Source organism: Drosophila sechellia, chromosome 3R (assembly GCF_004382195.2).
Source record: "Drosophila sechellia strain sech25 chromosome 3R, ASM438219v1, whole genome shotgun sequence".
In the NCBI taxonomy this organism is placed as follows: Eukaryota; Metazoa; Arthropoda; class Insecta; order Diptera; family Drosophilidae; genus Drosophila; species Drosophila sechellia.
Window position 1 is genome coordinate 3,588,490 of NC_045952.1, and position 16,298 is coordinate 3,604,787.

A 16,298-nucleotide genomic window follows, 5' to 3' on the forward strand; every position below is an offset into this window, starting at 1 on the left:
GACGTATCCAATGTACCTAAAACTATATACAAACACCAATCCACACGCAACTCACTAACATAAGTACATATTATTATATACATACCCTTAAACTTGCATGAGGTGAGCATATAACGCGAAAGATTTAATTTCTTATATCCGTTATTTTTATTTATTGTAATTACGCATAAAGTTGAAAATTTGTATATTCTATACACATCTTGGATTGTATGATTAATTTTTAAACATGATCGGTATATGAATAATTTTTCTGTATAAAAACATCAAAGAAGATATATATATACATTAGTTTCGTGTAGTTTTTTAATAAACTATTTCAATGAAGAACATTTTTCATTATTCTATGGTATTTTGGGGTTAATACTTCAATGACTAGGAGATACAGTCCTACAATGTTGAAACAATCATTTTACGTTTCTGAACTTATCATTGTTAATTACATTTTCCTAAAATATATGACTCTTACCTTTCCTGTCGCATTTTCGAGAAATATGCTAACAAAATGGATGTCAGTTAAGCATACGCAGTTCCACATGTTTAATAAAAACCTACAACTGAGTTCATATATTTTTGGGAGGAACCAGTATCTGCTTATGTAACATAGTAACTAAAGTAATGATTTAAAAAAAACTTCCGCATTCTGAGATTTAAATTTCACCCAAAGGTATGCATTACGACCATATTTAAATAGGTCGTACAAATTTTCGTATGAAATGTTTATTTCTTTATACACTTTAGAGTAAGTTTTATTCTTCACGATGATCAAGGATCAGCCCAGTTGATCTGGCCATGTCCGTCCGCATTAACGTCGAGGTCTCATGAACTATAAAAGCTAAAAGATTAAGCATGCAGATTGCACAGAAAAGTGTAGACGTAGCTCAAGTTTATCCTGGTAATACCAAACAATGATGCAAAGAAGTGCTGGTTATAAAATGTAAGAAACTAGTTTTCAATAGAGTGTGTAATCATATTTCGTCACAAAATTTGATATTACAACTATTGTGTGCCGAAGTCACGATCATGAAGGTTTGAATTTTTAAGGAATATAAATATTTACTATTTTTACAGTAAAGGAAGGCCACCAAGGACTCTGAAACACAACATATTCTTTTACGCGCAGTTGGGTGCTATATTTTCAGTTGCGTATGCATTTATTTTGTCCCTGGTGATGATTACTGTTGTGTTTAAGAGTCTTCAGTAGAATCGAATGCTCCTACAAACGACACACGGTCGTTTAGTGTAGGTGTCACGGGATTCAATTCTTCAATTGAGTTATAAAGAAGATAATTGCATATAAATTTTGTCTAGTATGGAATGTCATTCTGACCAGTTTAATCAATACAAGTTTTGGTTTTTTTTGGCGATCCGAGCACTTTATTACGTGGACCCATTCATTAAAAACACAATCCATTTACAATTCCACCCTTAGTAGATATCACCACTTCAACAACAGCCGTCGTTCTAGGCGGTGGGCAGGAAGGTGAGCTTCTCGTTAAGCTGCAGCTGTGTTTTGATGAGCTGGGAGAGCGTGATGACCAGCAGGAGGTTGCGCACGTTGGCGTTGAACATCTGGGTGAACTGCTCGTGGGTCATGTGCGGCACGGAGTGGATAAGGTCTAGCAGCTGGCGTCCGACGGCGTTGTCGGGGGTCACCTTGTGGGCGATCACGTCGTCAACGTACTTGAGAATAAGATCCAGGAGAGACTGCAGCTTCGTGGAGGCCTCCGAGATTTGGGCCAGGTCCAGCATTGGCGGCACGGTCTTGGGACGGTGGGCGGGCGAAACGCCGACGGTCTTCTGGAGTAGCTTGAGCCCAAATGTCTCCGGCTCGTAGCTGGTCAGCTCGACAGGAATGGGAGTAAACATGCAGCCGCTCTTGCCGCCGGGAACTCCCAGTTGAATGCAAACATAAGCACGCAGACCCATACGTCCGCCCTGCAGCGAAGTGTCAACGGTGAGATGCACCGGGTTGTTGCATTCGCGGGCGTAATACTCGTGGATTACCGAACTGTGGTTGGTAACGTCGTTGCCGGTGGCCCACCAGCCTACCACGCTCTCGTTGGAGTTCACCTTGCGGTTGAGGTCGTACATGTCCAGGGCGTAGCTTAGCTCTGCCTCCACCTGGTCATCGTGCTCCTTGTGCGGCACACAGAAACAGTTGGTAACCTCCACCACACCTTTGTCCACAGAGCCGAGCAGGGTGCCGATGACGCGGTGCGAGTCCGCGTTCCGCCGCTCGAAGGCGTCCACCACCTGGAAGAGCACCACCGGGTGCACGCGCACGGTCAGATTGAGGGCCGACATGGTAATTTTCGCTGGCCAAGATTTGCAAGGAAAATTTCCGCAATAATTTCTATTCAGCCACGCTGCGCGTATGTTTTAGGGATGTAAGAAAAGGGCCTATCGATAGTGTGGGTGGGAGTTGGTGGCTTTTGGAGCTATCGGTCGGTCGTGCGTGGGTCTATCGATATCTGCAATATGTCTTATCGATGTAAAATTGGTGGCCAGCGTTGGTTAATCGAATACTTTTCAAATTTGAATATATTTATTAACTACCTATAAACTATAAAGAACATTCGTAGGAGTTCGCAGCTCAGTAAATTTATTTTGGCACACTATATCATGAACAAAATTGTCTTGTGTTGTTTTGTTTTGCAGGCCCGTCAGTCCCCAAACACTGCCAACAATAAATTTAATGTTTACTCATCTGAACGGTCATGGGCAAATCGACGCTAAAGTCGAGTTCCCCGATAAAATTGTGGCCGTTACAGTTTTAAGCATTATTACTATTGGATCTGTATCTTAACTTTCTAGCTTTTATAGTTTTTGAAAGACAGACCGACAGATAGACGAAAAGACATGGCCAAGACTATATATACTTTATATGGTCGGAAACGCTTCCTTCTACATGTTGCCTCTTCTTTAACGAATCTTTAAAACTCTTTTACGAGTAATGGGTATAATATATTTTAGTTTACTATGAACACTCGAAACAACTTTTTTATAAAGAATGTTAGGTTTGTTAGAATGCCTTGGTCTGCAGCGGGCTGATTTAGCTAACCATTTACTAAATATCGTTTTCTAATAAACAATATTATTAAAAATTATCAGTGTGTGCATTCCGCTTCAATGCGTCAGCTACACAGGGAATAAAAAAGTGGCTAAAACACTGTTTAATATTTATTTTCAAAAATAGAAATAAAAATAATTCGAAATATGTATTCAATTAGTATTTATCAAGCTTGAACAAAAACTTACCATCAATTATACACAAATGCTTGGAATTCGAATTATGGCCTTAAAAATAAAATGTATCTTTAAAACTTTATGTCGATATTGCCGAAACGCGATCGAAATATTTTCCACAATTGCTGATACTTTTATGACAGAAATAACCAAAGAATGTTAATGAAACCGCTCAGAAGTAATACTGTAATTATTTTAGGTGTGAAATACTCTAGACAAATCCAATTGATGACAAATATTACAAAAAGCGGTTAATATTGTCGAAATCCTTACATATAAACAAATTTTTATTTAATACGATTTTTGCATAATGCGCACTTAGCATAAATTGTATGCGTATTCCCACTTGAGATTAGCAAATCGTGTCGCGGCGGACACAATACCCTGTAGTCACCGCCGGAGCAGGTCCTACCAAACCTCGCACTTTTGGACCGGATTCATGGGCGATCCCTCCGGACACTGGAAGTCCTTGGCGAAGTCCTTCATGTTGCTGAGCGACCCGAGGACTCGGAACTCTGATGGCGAATGCACGCCGGTAGTAATACGCATCTTGAGAGATTCTGAAAGAATAAATGCAAATTAGATTAGCATGGAGCTGATCCAAATAACCCAGCAACATAGTTGCTTCCCTGCGATAAATTCCCTGAGTAGGTAATACGATTGCTTAGCATGTTCTTACCTTTTCGGTACTTAGCACACCAAGTTTGTCCGGCTGCCACCCAGAACATCTGCTCCGGGGTGTAGTCCAATCCGGGCAGCTTTGCTTCCGGTCCGTGCTTCTCAGCCCATCTGCGGTAGGCGATGTATGACTCCTTGACGCCACCATTGTCGGCGATATTCTCCCCCTGGGTGTTGATCCCATTCAACTGCGGGAAAAGGAACACTGAGACCTGGTTCGCCCTACGGAGCAGAGTCACTTACGTTCAGTCCCGTGGCCCTTTCGGTGTAGTTGCCGTACTGCTCAATGATGCACTTCGCCTTGGCCAGATAGGCCTTCTGGGTGTCCGGGTGCCACCAGTCCCGCAGGTTGCCCTTCACGTCGAACTGGCGACCCTGGTCGTCGAAACCGTGGGTGATCTCGTGACCAATCACGTAGCCAATGGCGCCAAAGTTCATGTACTTCGGTCGTTGGGCGTTGAAGAAGTGTCCCTGCAAGATGCCGGCCGGGAATTCTAAAAAGGGAAAAATTAGTAGTGGGAAATTTTCGGTCTCGTTATTAGTTTTCAAAACTACAGAAACTTATTTGAAAAAGCGTTGCCGCATCGAAACTGGAGGTACACAAATCAAATATTTAAGTTGCGACTTTAAACATTTATATTTTAATTCAAAAACGCCTTGATGTGGCGAATAGAAAGGTAGCTAGGCTAATTTTATCAGAATTCCTTCACCGAATTTATTTTTATGTGGGACTTACGAATACTGTTCTCCAAGGAGGAGTAGAACGCGTTCACGATCGCCGGACGGGCGTGGCGAACCCAGTCCGTCTTGTTGACCGGCAAACGGAGCTTGTTGAAGGAGTAATCCGTGCCAAATATGTTCATGCCCAGGAACGACTCGAAGTACTTGTCGGAATCGATGTCGAGCTTGGCGTAGTAGGCGGCCAGCTTCTCGTTGTCGAGCATCTCGTCCGGATAGCCGATGTGGGTGGCCATGCTGTGCAGCTTGAGCTTGGCCTCCTTCTTCGTCTTGGCGTCCATCCAGTTGACCTCGTCCAGGATGTCGTTGAACACGTTGCGGATTTCGTTGACCATCTCCAGGGCGTTGGCCTTCGAATCCTTGTGGAAGTGCTTGCCCACGTAGAGCGATCCCACGGAAATGCCAAGACTGATAACCGATTGATTAGATGGCGCATGGTGGCGTTTCGATTCAATGTGATGTCGGATGTTGGAGATTGTTGATTCGAGGTGTGCAGTTTTTAAAATGGTGGATGTACACAACACAAATAACAATTAATATTAGGACAAAAGATCTGATTGGGTCTGATTGCATTTGGTTGCAATGCTGCGAGCACAGTGCACTTTTGAATAAAGTTAGGGACCTTGAGGGCAATTGAACCCAACGCGAAACAAAATGTGCACATTATTGCCTTCGAAGCTCTACATATGAATCTAGGGTTTCGTCTTTAAATGTTATCACTCTACCTGACTCTTTTATCTTATCCATGAACGACAACATATTCGGGTTATTCGCTAGATATCGCTACCAAAAGCGCAACCAAAACAGGACAGTCGATAAATTACAATAAAATCAAATCATTCTTCCGAATCCTGGTAGGCTTTTTGTGATTATAGTGGGAGTGGCGAAAATGTCTTAGGCGTATCGACAGAAATTGGCAAGACAAATAATAAAACGAAAGAACTCGAACAGCTTTTAAAAGTGTGGGCGTGAAAGTTTTAGGCGGTTTGTGGGAGTGACCAAAATGGATAATGCATATCGATAGGAATTCGAGAGGCAAATAATAAAGTCAAGAAATAAAACCAATTTTCAAAAGTGTAGTCCTGTGGCAACGATCTAAAACAAACTTGCACAGCGTAGGCGTTACAAAATACTTGATCTTTCCTAATTTCTCTGGCTTTTATTGTTCTTGAAAAACGTACGGACAGAAAAAAATGACATGTTACCCGGCTAGTAATCCTTACGAAGAATACTTTTACCTTACTGGTTCAAAGCAGCATTATTTTTATTTTTTTTAGGAATTTTAAAGGTTTTCAGTTTTAAGTTTAAGACTATGAGTTCTATCATAAAAACCGATACCGATATACAGATCTAAAAAAAAGGTAAGAGTAACCGGCTTTGGCATGCGAGTTCGGTTTAGAGTGTTCTTTGACAGTGCATGAAATGTGTGTTAATTGGTCTGTTTTTAAGAAAGCGAGTAATGCAGTTCTCTAAATAAGTACCTATCGAAATCATCTTCGCCTACTTCATCCATGCTGCAAATCACAAAGAAATCAAAAGAAGATACAGAAACAGGGCAGAGATTCGAGATTCGAAATACGAAATAGAAGCACCCCCGACGACCTTGGCTCTGGGATGGGTGGTAAGAATACCCCACTCACCTGCTGGTGGCGATGTCGACGCACTCCTTCCATCTAGCCTCCTGTTCCTGGCGCCCCGAAAGGGCTGTGGCGTACTGCAGCTGCCGCTTGCGGAACTCCTCACTCAGGAATCCCACGGAGAAGCCGTGGATACGCCAGAACATATAATTGGCGATGACACGCTTCGGCGTCTTGGCCAGCAGCTTGCCGAGGTCCTCGAAGAAGCTGGGCACCGACAGGTTGATCATCTCGTCCTCGGCCACGTTCAGTCCCTCCGGCAGCAGGGCGTTCATGTAGTCCACCCACTGCACGTAGGGATAGGCTGCCTGGAGTTGTGCTGGAGTCCTCAGATTGTACAGCTCAGAGGAGTTGCGGCGCTTCTCGTTGGGCCAGGAGATCTGCGGAAGAAGCCTGCTGATACTCCTGAACTCAATCTATGCCAGGCACTTACATTGGCCAGCGCCATCTCGAACTCCAAAGAAGTCAGCAGCTCCGTCTTGGCCAAGTCCCTATTTGCTCCGAAAAGGACCGCGATGTCAACCATATACTCGTAGTAGGCCGTCACCAGCGTCTCATTGAATCCCTTCACGAGGTACTCGCGACTCAAGGCCAGGGAGGACTGGTCCAGCTAAAATGTAGGGAGATATCCTATTAATTCCTATCCCAATAAAATTCCTATTTCCATTCTACGTTTAAGCATATTAATAGAAATGATCAATACAAATGATTATGAAGAACATAAATTAAGCCAAAACATTTATGTTTTCAGTTGTAGTCGATCCGTGGGCGTTAGAGTGGGCGTGGCCAGCAGAATGTTTTGGCATATCGGTAGCAATTTGCAAGACTAAGAAAAAGTTTACAAAAATCAAAACTATGAGCTCGGCAGTGTTCTAAAACAAACTTGCATGCATAATTTCCAGCTTTTAAAATCTGGACATTCATACGGACAGACAGACAGAAATGGCCAGATCTTTACTTTATAGGATCGAAACCGCATTTTTCAGTTAGTATCAGTTGATATCAAAAACTTTTGGAGTTGAAAGCCATCGTTACTTCTCGTTGCACCTCGTACGTTTTATTTTATTCTACACTCCAGACTGTAAAGCAATACACATAAACATACTCCAAATGAAGCACTCACATCTATAAGCCGCTTAGTGCTGTTCTGCAAATCCACTCCGATCGAAAAGTCGATGATGTAGTCCATGCTGAAACCGGCGGTGCGGAACTTCTTGACCTGCTCCTGCCAGGTCCAGCTGTCGTCCGCGTTCCAGGAGTCTCCCTTGATCAGCGGCCAGCCGCCCAGCCTCTCCGCCACGCGGGTTATGGGCTCAGGGCCCAGGGTCTCGATCAGAGCTGCGTAAAGAGGAAATATAGTATAGAAATAGCAGATAGTAAAGAAATCCCCATTCAATGGCTCACTTTTGTTCATGCAGGCCTTGTAGAGCAGGTTGGGCAGTCGGAAGTGCTTCGGCTCCGTTTCCGGTCGCTCCGCGGTGATGATGTCCTTCAACTGCTCCTGCAGCTTGTCGGAGATCACGGAGAAGGTGCTGATGGAGACCTTGTCGTCGGGGATGTTCTCCTCCTCGAGGTATGTGCCGCAGGCGAACTCGTAGAAGTTGTCGCACGGCTCCACCTCGGGCTTCATCTTGCGCAACACGGTGGAGGCCGTGTGGATGCACTCCTGGGTGAGGCACACGTCGCCCGAATCGCCCGACTTGCCCTTCGAGGCGGTGCCCGTTGGCACCTGGTTGATGGTGGTGCTGTCGCCGTGGAGGGCAGTGGCCTGCGGATTCGGCGGGGGACTCGTCCTCAGCACTTTGCCAATCCAGAGCCCGAACCCTGTGGCAAGCACCACGAACATGATGCCGAGCGCGACCAGCAGACTTTTTTCCAACTTGTTGCGGCGACGCCACCAGTTGGGGTTCCTGTGCAGTTCACAGAAATGATTCGGTTAATCAGGGCTAAGCACGAACGTTAAATTAAATACAATATGCTGCTTTCCGACCCACTGCACAGGTACTATCTACACTATGTAGCTGGGTTTTGGTGCAAATGTTAAATGTAGTCTTGAAGAATAAGGGATACGTTTAAGAGGGTAGAGGATAGTGAGTTCACTTGAGACTCAAATGGAGTTCTTAGACCCAAAGCCTGCTACAAGGCAATTGTTGAGCAACTTCCGATTCCCCCAGAGCCACCTGTCCGCTGCCAAATGGCAGTTGATTTGGCAATTTTTAGCTATGAATATTGTTGTTATTCCGCCGCTTAACTGGTTACATTTTGTACACACAAGTTTGAAAAGTCATTTTGGCCGTCGAACTCGTTACGACATTTCAGCGTTCAGCGTTTGTGTTTGATGTGATTCGAGAGTGTTTCGCACACACGAAACCTCGGGCAGAATGATTTTCAAAGCCCACCCATTTCCGTGGTCAAAGAGGTAGCTCGGTGAAATCAGTAGCGAAGCGAAAAAAAGATACACAAAAAGCGATGAGTTTTTGCACGCTTCAATTATTGTGAAGTGTTGTAACCTAGTACGCAAACCAAAAGGCGAGTACTTCGGATCAGGTCGAAGATGCGTTTAACAGGCGATTAAACCCGATCTCGGCCAGTATAGGTTTATGGATATACATATGTGCATAGACCCGCCCAGCGGAATCCGTCATAGCTGAGTATTCACCCGAAAACCGGAAATACGTCAAGTCACCGGCTTTAAATCAATCATCCGGTTTAATGTAGCTGAACGATTTGCCTAGCGCTAATGACAAAGAATCCCAAGCACCGAGCACCGAAAAAAGTTAATGACTGGACTCGTGATCAAAATGAGTGTTCAAGTGATTCTTCCGAGAACTCACATTTATTTGGACATGCACTTTGCCATCTTCCTACGTCGTATCTATGAGCATTTGTTGTACAGTAGTACATAAGGAGTTGTGTTTTGACCGCTGGCCATGTAATAAATTCACGCCGTCTGAAACTCGATCGAATTTCGAAATTCGACAAACCAGTTGCCTGAATGTTAGCCATTTTGGCCAGCGATTAATTGCTCGTAATGATACGGCGTTTACGGAGTTGAACGACACTGCAGACCGACCTCAAAGCGAAGTGCACTGTTCTGGATTTCCTGCCACAGATGCGAAAAGTACGATAAACTCGTAGAGATAATGATTCTACACTTATGTAACATGAACTGTTCCCAAAAACACAATTAAATATAACTTTTAAGACCTATCTCAGAATTGTACTTTATGTGAAAACTGAAGTGACAACAACCATAACTTATCGTAAGAATGCAGGCATACCTGACTCCATCGACTGTTCCTAGAAACTAAATTGAAATCTATGGAGTGAGGGAACACTTATTTGAAAATTAATTTATGACGGTTCCAAAACAAGCCAGTCCAATTGAGTTTCAAACAAAGACACATAATTGCAAAATGTATGTATAAGCTAATACTGCATCCTCTCTACTTTCCCCAGAAGCTTGTCTTAAAAGTTCAATTATCTGAAAACATATTAATGCTAGGCTAAACTTTATATACTGCCAATCTTTTTAAATGAAATGGTAGAAAAAAATATATGGGGGAGAAACTACATCTGCCTGCTTCTTTACGTGGGAATAAACACGAATTCAACTTGATTGAATGCGGCTTACTAATTAGTAAGCTTGTAACTTTTCAGTCCGTTGCATAACCCTCTCGCAATCTCTGATCTGCCAAATATGAGATATGACTACTACTCAGCACAATCCTGGTCAATTAGGTGAGCGTGGAGGCAGATCGTGCCCTTCCTTTGCCTGTTTTATCTTAGCCGGAGATCACGATCGCCGGAATCCCGGATAGCTCCGCTCGTCGACTGACGCAATGTCGCACCACAGTCATCTCCCGGTTACCCTGTTCCGGTTCGAAATCGGAGTCCGACGGACGTGCTCAGCCCGTGCCGTCTTGGCTATCGCGGGGCACCCGCTTTCTCGGCCGTGAGTGCACAAGTGTTACCAACGTTATGTAATGGCCAAGTTGGCGGTGTGCGAAAGGCGTAGGGCAGGGCGCAGGGCGGTGAGCGGTGAGCGGAGGTGGGAGCGGGCGGGACTGGGGCCCGTGTCAATAGGGCGGCCAGTTTGAAGCCCGCCTTTGTCTGCGTTGCCCAATAAATGTGTCAAGTGCAGGCGGCGTGCCTTCGTCATTGACGTGGCCACCACCTATACGTCAGCCCCTCCTCGGAAAAGTGAATGAATAACATGAGAGGAACCCGGGCCCGGCAGACCGAAGTTAAGTTACCCTGGAAGTTAATAACAAACTAAAACTCAAAACTAAGAAAGCGAGTCATTTTCTTTCCATTTACTTTCTCGATTATCCCTTTGGAAGCCGAACGATCCGGTTCATTTTACCACCTACAATGGGAACAGCCGGACATGGAAAATATGATGGAATCAATGTACTCTCCGCAAGGGTATGCAAGTAAAGCGCACACACCGGCGAAATATGCACACGTGAAATCGCACATGTGTGCGTCGAGTGGTGTGAGTGACGTTTTGAAATTTTTAGGCTTCGGGTTTTATTGTTCAGCGTTTAATATGTTTTTGATAGTTTTGGGTGTCCCTCGGAGTTGTCTTCATTTAAATGCCAAGCCCTGATTGACAGCCACCCATTTAAAGTATCTTCAACCGCCTTCTTGGCCCAAAAAATGATATATATGGGCTCCCTTGAGCCCATTCGCCAATCGAGGAGCATTCACCTTGCCAGGGCTAATTGTCGATGATAGGGAGCATATGTACATTCCTCTGTGAAACTGGTTAAGGAATTTGGCTTGGGCTTGAAGCTAAGGAAGATAGCTAGTCGGGTAAACTACGTTTCAGATGAAAATACAGTTCGCAGAGGAACCCATTTTATTTACCCAGAAACCATAAGCCAGATGTTACGGCCTTAAGTGTGCAAAAAAGTAAGAAACTAACCATCGAGTGGCCAATTTGGTCCAATCATTCTGGAAAACTGCTGTTCAAAGTGACTCAGTTTAAAGTAAATCCGCGAAAACTCTATTCTATCAATTAGGACTGCTCCCTACACAGTGAAACTGCCTGGTTCACTACTAGTCACTACGACAAATTGCCTTTCATGTGTTAATTTGTGCCACAGACACAATTACCTAATACATTTTAATTTGAGCGAGCGATGCGATTGCGATGGCGGTGGCGACTAAGATTCAGGCGTCACTTACTTGCCCGAATTGTTGATGAGCGCTTTTAATTGCCCAAAGAAAATTTCAAACATCCACATAAGCGATTTCACTCAGCTGAGCCCCACTGTCCGCTTGTGCGTCTGTGTGCTCATTAGGCGGTCGCTGAGATATATTTAGTAAGTGGATCGATCTAAAGCTGTCAAGGACACTAGTTTCCTAATTTTGAATTCCAAAAGGAATGAGTTCAATACTAATGTCCATAATGATATAAATAGAAAGGAATCTGTCCTCCAATAGAACAGTCAGCATAACTAAGACTTAGGATCAAATAAAATCAAAAGATCTTGACTTAGAAACTCAGTCTCCACAAACCGCAGTGCAGTGGCAGCGCTCCAATAAATTTCAATAATCGCATTATCTCGCGGGCCTGAACTTGGCTGGCCTAAGTGGATTTGTTGCGGCACGGAGATGGATCTTGGCCATGGCGACGGTGAGTCCCGGAACGGAGCAACAGCTGCAGCCTGGGACGACAAACCTTTGAAACCCACTTATTAGCAGGAAGAGGGCAATTTGCAGCAGGAAGAAAAAGCCAGCGACAATGCAATTTGCCCAGTGCCATGCCACTTAATTTTCTACCTTTAATGGGCTTGCGGGCAGGAAGGTAGGCGGAAGACCGGAAAAGCGGGAAAAGCGCCAGGCGCCACAGCCACAGCCACAGACGAATCCAAGGCAAACAAATCGCAGGACGCATATTGAGAGGAATGCGAGGAGCGCTGGGGTCACACTGGTGGGCGGACGGGTGCTTCAATTGGCCGCGTGCATACACTGGCAAGGCCGAATGCAGTGGTTTACTACGAACGGCGCCTTGCATGCCAAACAAAATGGAAATTTTCCCAAGTCAGCATTGAATTGGCCCAAGTTCACTTACTTTATATGCGTCAACCGTTACGACCGTCGGCGAAATTTGCAACTCGCGATTTGACTTCAGGTATTGACTTATCAATAACAAAATTAAACACTTTTTAATGCAAATACTCAAGTAAGTGAAGAAAAGAATTTCAATTGCGCTCATTAACTGCATAATTATCAAGCGATGCCTCGTACTGTCTGGCGGCACGTTCCCCCCGAATCCAAGTGGACAATTACGTCCCATTTCGTGAAGAACCGAAGTCGAAGTACTTTAGAGTCCCGGAGTTGCGACGATCAATCATCGGCGTGACAAGTACGCAAATTATTCTGATTTTATTATGTGCCAAATGACTAATAAGCCGCTTACAACATCAGCAACAATCAAAGCCAGAAGAACGAGAACGCCAAAGCGAAGAGAACCGAATAAAATACCTGACCATTACGTGAGCTACACGCTCCACTGTCTTCCCGAATTACGGAGAACCTTTGCCTGAATTAAGACTGTCGTTGACCTGGTTTTCAGCGAGCAACGTACGTCTCATAAGGAAGCCAGAAGAATTACCCAGTACCAGCCAGACCCTCCCACTGGAGCGATAAATCACTGGCGATATGGCCAACAAACAACTGCTGGCGAAGAATACAACTGCGGAAGGAATCAGGATGAGTTGATTACCAAAACGTGCTAACGCACATAGCAACAAAGGCTTTTCATTCTAAATCAAGTCTTTTAATCGGAATCGACAACAATTTAAAAATTTTATACACTGACTAAAGGCAATTCTTATTAAAATGCTAATCCTGAAAAGCAGAAACCGGGGGTCACATTCTCTTGTCAAGAAGATATTACCGCAACCTGAGTGGCAACTTCCCCAGAAGCGACTAAAGATAAACCTAAATATGTCTACAGATATCCACTCTCGAAAATTAGAATCAGCCTGCCAAATGAATTCCGCTTTCTCCAAAAGATTTTGATGGGCGTCGTTTTAAAATTCAAGCCCGAGAGAAAGTGCCCACCAATCGTGTTTAGAATCAACTTGCTGCGATTTAAAGCCCATCCGGCTAGCTTGTATCTAGAGAAGATCTGAGCTCCCGTAACCCACGGCTTTATTCGTCAGTTGAAGGGGGAAAGGTCAGTACATGCCGAAGGGGGATGGAGTATCTGTTAACCGCAGAAGTTACCTTCGGCGGAGAGCCAGCTAAACGAAACCGCAAGGCCAAGAAAACTGTGCTGACCAAAATTGGAGTTGCACTAAGGTCTGCGTGCAATTAATTATGCAATTTGAGCAAATAGCTGCCCAGCAGTAAAAAACAAAAGCCCCAGACCGACAAGAGAATCAACAATTCTTGGCTCTTGCTTTCTTGCTTCAACTTATAAGTCTCCGCCAAAAACCCTGACAAAAAGTAAGGCATTCTGTATAAGTAAAATAATGGTAAAACCGGATAGGCACTTCCATCGGAGGTGCGATTTCGTTTAACTTTTCTATTTTTTACGAGCATTACTTTTGCAACGCATTTCATAGACGTTTTGTCAATAATCCGACCGAAAATCATATGCGGGGGATCTGGCCATGGAGCATTTAAGGGCAGCAGCTTGGGTTACGCAATGCTGACCTAGAAAGATTCGCATAAACAAAGAGAGCTAACTTTCGACTGCAGCTATTTGTTTACACAAGTAGAAAACGTGATCGGTCGAGAATCGGTGTGTTTATGTGTGTTATCGATTATCCAAAGTCTTCGGCCAGATCTGACGTTTCAATTAACTTCTGAAAAAGGATATCTTGGTTGCAATTTCCACTTGGAATTTCTTATCTATAGCAGATATTTGTGTTTGCTTCTTAAACAAAGCCATTGAACATGCTCGGTGCCATTAGCAATACAATGGCAATATTTTAGGATTGTATCGTAAATGCCAAGAGTTTTCTACTCCACAGAACAATGGGACGCGGTCAGTGGGAACCGGTAGTACATATGATGTGCTCAAACAGATTCCGGTTACACGTCCCTGCGCCAAAATACTAATGACAGGTAATTCACAGACATAATAAAATAGGAAGCGATTCGATTACGTTTTAATGACCGTGCGATTTAGTTCAAATGCAGAACACGCACCATCCCTTGCCACAAGCTTATGTTTATCTTTGCTTATCAAAATCATCGGGCTTCAAAACATTGTGTTGCCTAAATAACACTAATAATATCCCAGGCTCGTATGTGAAACTTCCGAAAGTCGTGGTTGACTGAACTCGATTCACCCAAAAGTGAACAGTGAACCCCAGCCAACAGAAACCCGTTTTCAAATATTTATCGATGCACCCAAAGCCAAATGAAGATTTGCCGGGAGCTGGATTTAGTTTTTTTTTTTTTTTTTTTTTTTGTCATTGCCATTCCACAGTCAAAAGAAGATAGTTTTGGACCCGAGAGAGTAATGGTGGAGCTCTCTGAATCTCTTAATTAAACTACATATTTATTTCAAGATGAGTAATCTTTAGTGAAAAATATTTTCCTATCACAGTAAATTTGAGTTTCAATTGTGGGGGAGCCAAAGACTCCGTACTATTAGATTTAGTATGGCATTTTCTCTCTGTGCTTTGTATTCGATTCGATGGGCCCAGTTCCAATGATAAGCCCCACAAAACGTGTTTTTAATAATCATGCGCAGCTTTCTTTTTACACATAACCACCTCGGATATGTGGCTGAATTCCAAATGGATGGGATGGACAGTAAAACCGCCTGTGCGACATTACTTTGGTTTTTGGTTTTGGATTCGGATTGGGAGTTCATGAGAGGCAGGAATCGAATTTTGGGCGAGGTGCCCATACTTACTGGATTACCGTCTGCATGTTGGCCAATTCGGCTTAGCTTCTGCCTGAACTTGGATTAATATACTTGGCTTATTTGGAACCGTACTTTCAACGAGCGTTTGTCCAAGAGTTAATATGATTTAAGTGCACTTAGCCAGCAGCCAATAGAAACTAAACGTTCGTTACAAGACAACAAGTGTCTTCAATTCAAAACTTTATGGTTTATTGACTTATGTTTGCCCCAGTATTTAGCGAGCTATTCATTTGCACAGCGCTCCAGCCTCCAGCAGCACGGAATTCGAATCAAACTGCCACACACCCGTTGCCTACTCCGCGGATCAGAGGTGGAATCGCGGTGAACTTAACACGGCAACGAACAAAAACAGACTGACGCTCCGGCGCTCCATCGCAATCCCTTATAAAAACAAAAGAGATAAGCTCGCCGCCGGTTGGCTTAAGCTTGGATACTCTGCGGCGAGGCATTCGCACACGATTCTTTTCGTTTGAAACAATGATTGTACACAGGTGTATTGCGTTTAAATTGAATCGATTTTGGGATATCAAAAACTAGCCCACAACGGAACCCATTTAGGATGTATTTCAGGAAACGACGGTTCTGGTAACACTGTAAAAAAAAGAACGCTATTGCATCGATTATCAGATGCCCGTTACTCTGTTAAATGTATTGAGATGGAGATATTGCAGAAGCCGCCGCCGTTTTATACTCTCTCTCTCTTCGTTTCAACAAGATAGTTGTGGGCGACTTCTTCGCAGCCAAATACCGTTGTTGTTGTAGCCGCTATTCTAAGCGGAAATTCACAAGAAATAAAATCTATAACATTAAGGCTGAGTTTTAATTGGTGAGTATGGATAAGAGCGCACGCAAAATTATCCATTTAGGATGTATTACAGGAATTGATGGTTCTGGTAGAACTGTAAAAAAAGAGAACGCTTTTGCATCGACTACCAGATGCCCGTTACTCTGTTAAACGTCTTGAGATGGAGATAGAGATATTGTAGAAGCGGCCCTCGTTATATACTCTCTTCGTTTAACCAATCATAGTTGTCGGCGACTTTTTCAGCAGAGATCACCCCGTACCGGGGTTCTAGAAAGCTGTAAGGCTGCGATAAGCA

The 16,298-nt window shown here is 43.8% G+C and overlaps 2 protein-coding genes across 3 annotated transcripts; both read right to left on the minus strand.

The window, feature by feature from the left end:
• Nucleotides 1-1,345: 1,345 nt before the first annotated feature.
• LOC6613858 (eukaryotic translation initiation factor 3 subunit F-1) lies at nt 1,346-2,399 on the minus strand. The gene has a single exon (XM_002038291.2). It carries the CDS (start codon nt 2,302-2,304, stop codon nt 1,462-1,464), a length of 843 nt encoding a protein of 280 aa, XP_002038327.1. The 5' UTR covers nt 2,305-2,399; the 3' UTR covers nt 1,346-1,461.
• A 1,098-nt stretch (nt 2,400-3,497) lies between these two features.
• On the minus strand, nt 3,498-15,553 carry LOC6613859 (neprilysin-2). 2 transcript variants are annotated; one of them, XM_032720311.1, is made up of 10 exons: nt 15,187-15,553; nt 7,704-8,209; nt 7,423-7,637; nt 6,733-6,909; nt 6,303-6,679; nt 6,144-6,176; nt 4,661-5,070; nt 4,168-4,418; nt 3,926-4,112; nt 3,498-3,806 (listed from the first exon to the last, which is right to left on the minus strand). In XM_032720311.1, exons 1-10 carry the CDS (start codon nt 15,201-15,203, stop codon nt 3,655-3,657), a joined length of 2,325 nt encoding a protein of 774 aa, XP_032576202.1. In that variant the 5' UTR covers nt 15,204-15,553; the 3' UTR covers nt 3,498-3,654. The 2 variants fall into 2 exon arrangements, with proteins under 2 accessions (XP_032576202.1, XP_002038328.1); XM_002038292.2 differs by lacking the exon at nt 6,144-6,176.
• Between the last annotated feature and the right edge of the window lie 745 nt (nt 15,554-16,298).

What these genes read in the sequence shown, in the direction of transcription:
- LOC6613859 (XM_032720311.1), bottom strand. An exon ending in TCGAGATGGCGCTGGCCAAT is followed by an intron (nt 6,680 to 6,732) that starts GTAAGTGCCTGG and finishes CTTCTTCCGCAG; the next exon opens with ATCTCCTGGCCCAACGAGAA. An exon ending in GGCGAAGATGATTTCGATAG is followed by an intron (nt 5,071 to 6,143) that starts GTACTTATTTAG and finishes ATCGGTTATCAG; the next exon opens with TCTTGGCATTTCCGTGGGAT.
- LOC6613858 (XM_002038291.2), bottom strand. Translation starts at nt 2,304, where the DNA reads ATGTCGGCCCTCAATCTGACCGTGCGCGTGCACCCGGTGGTGCTCTTC.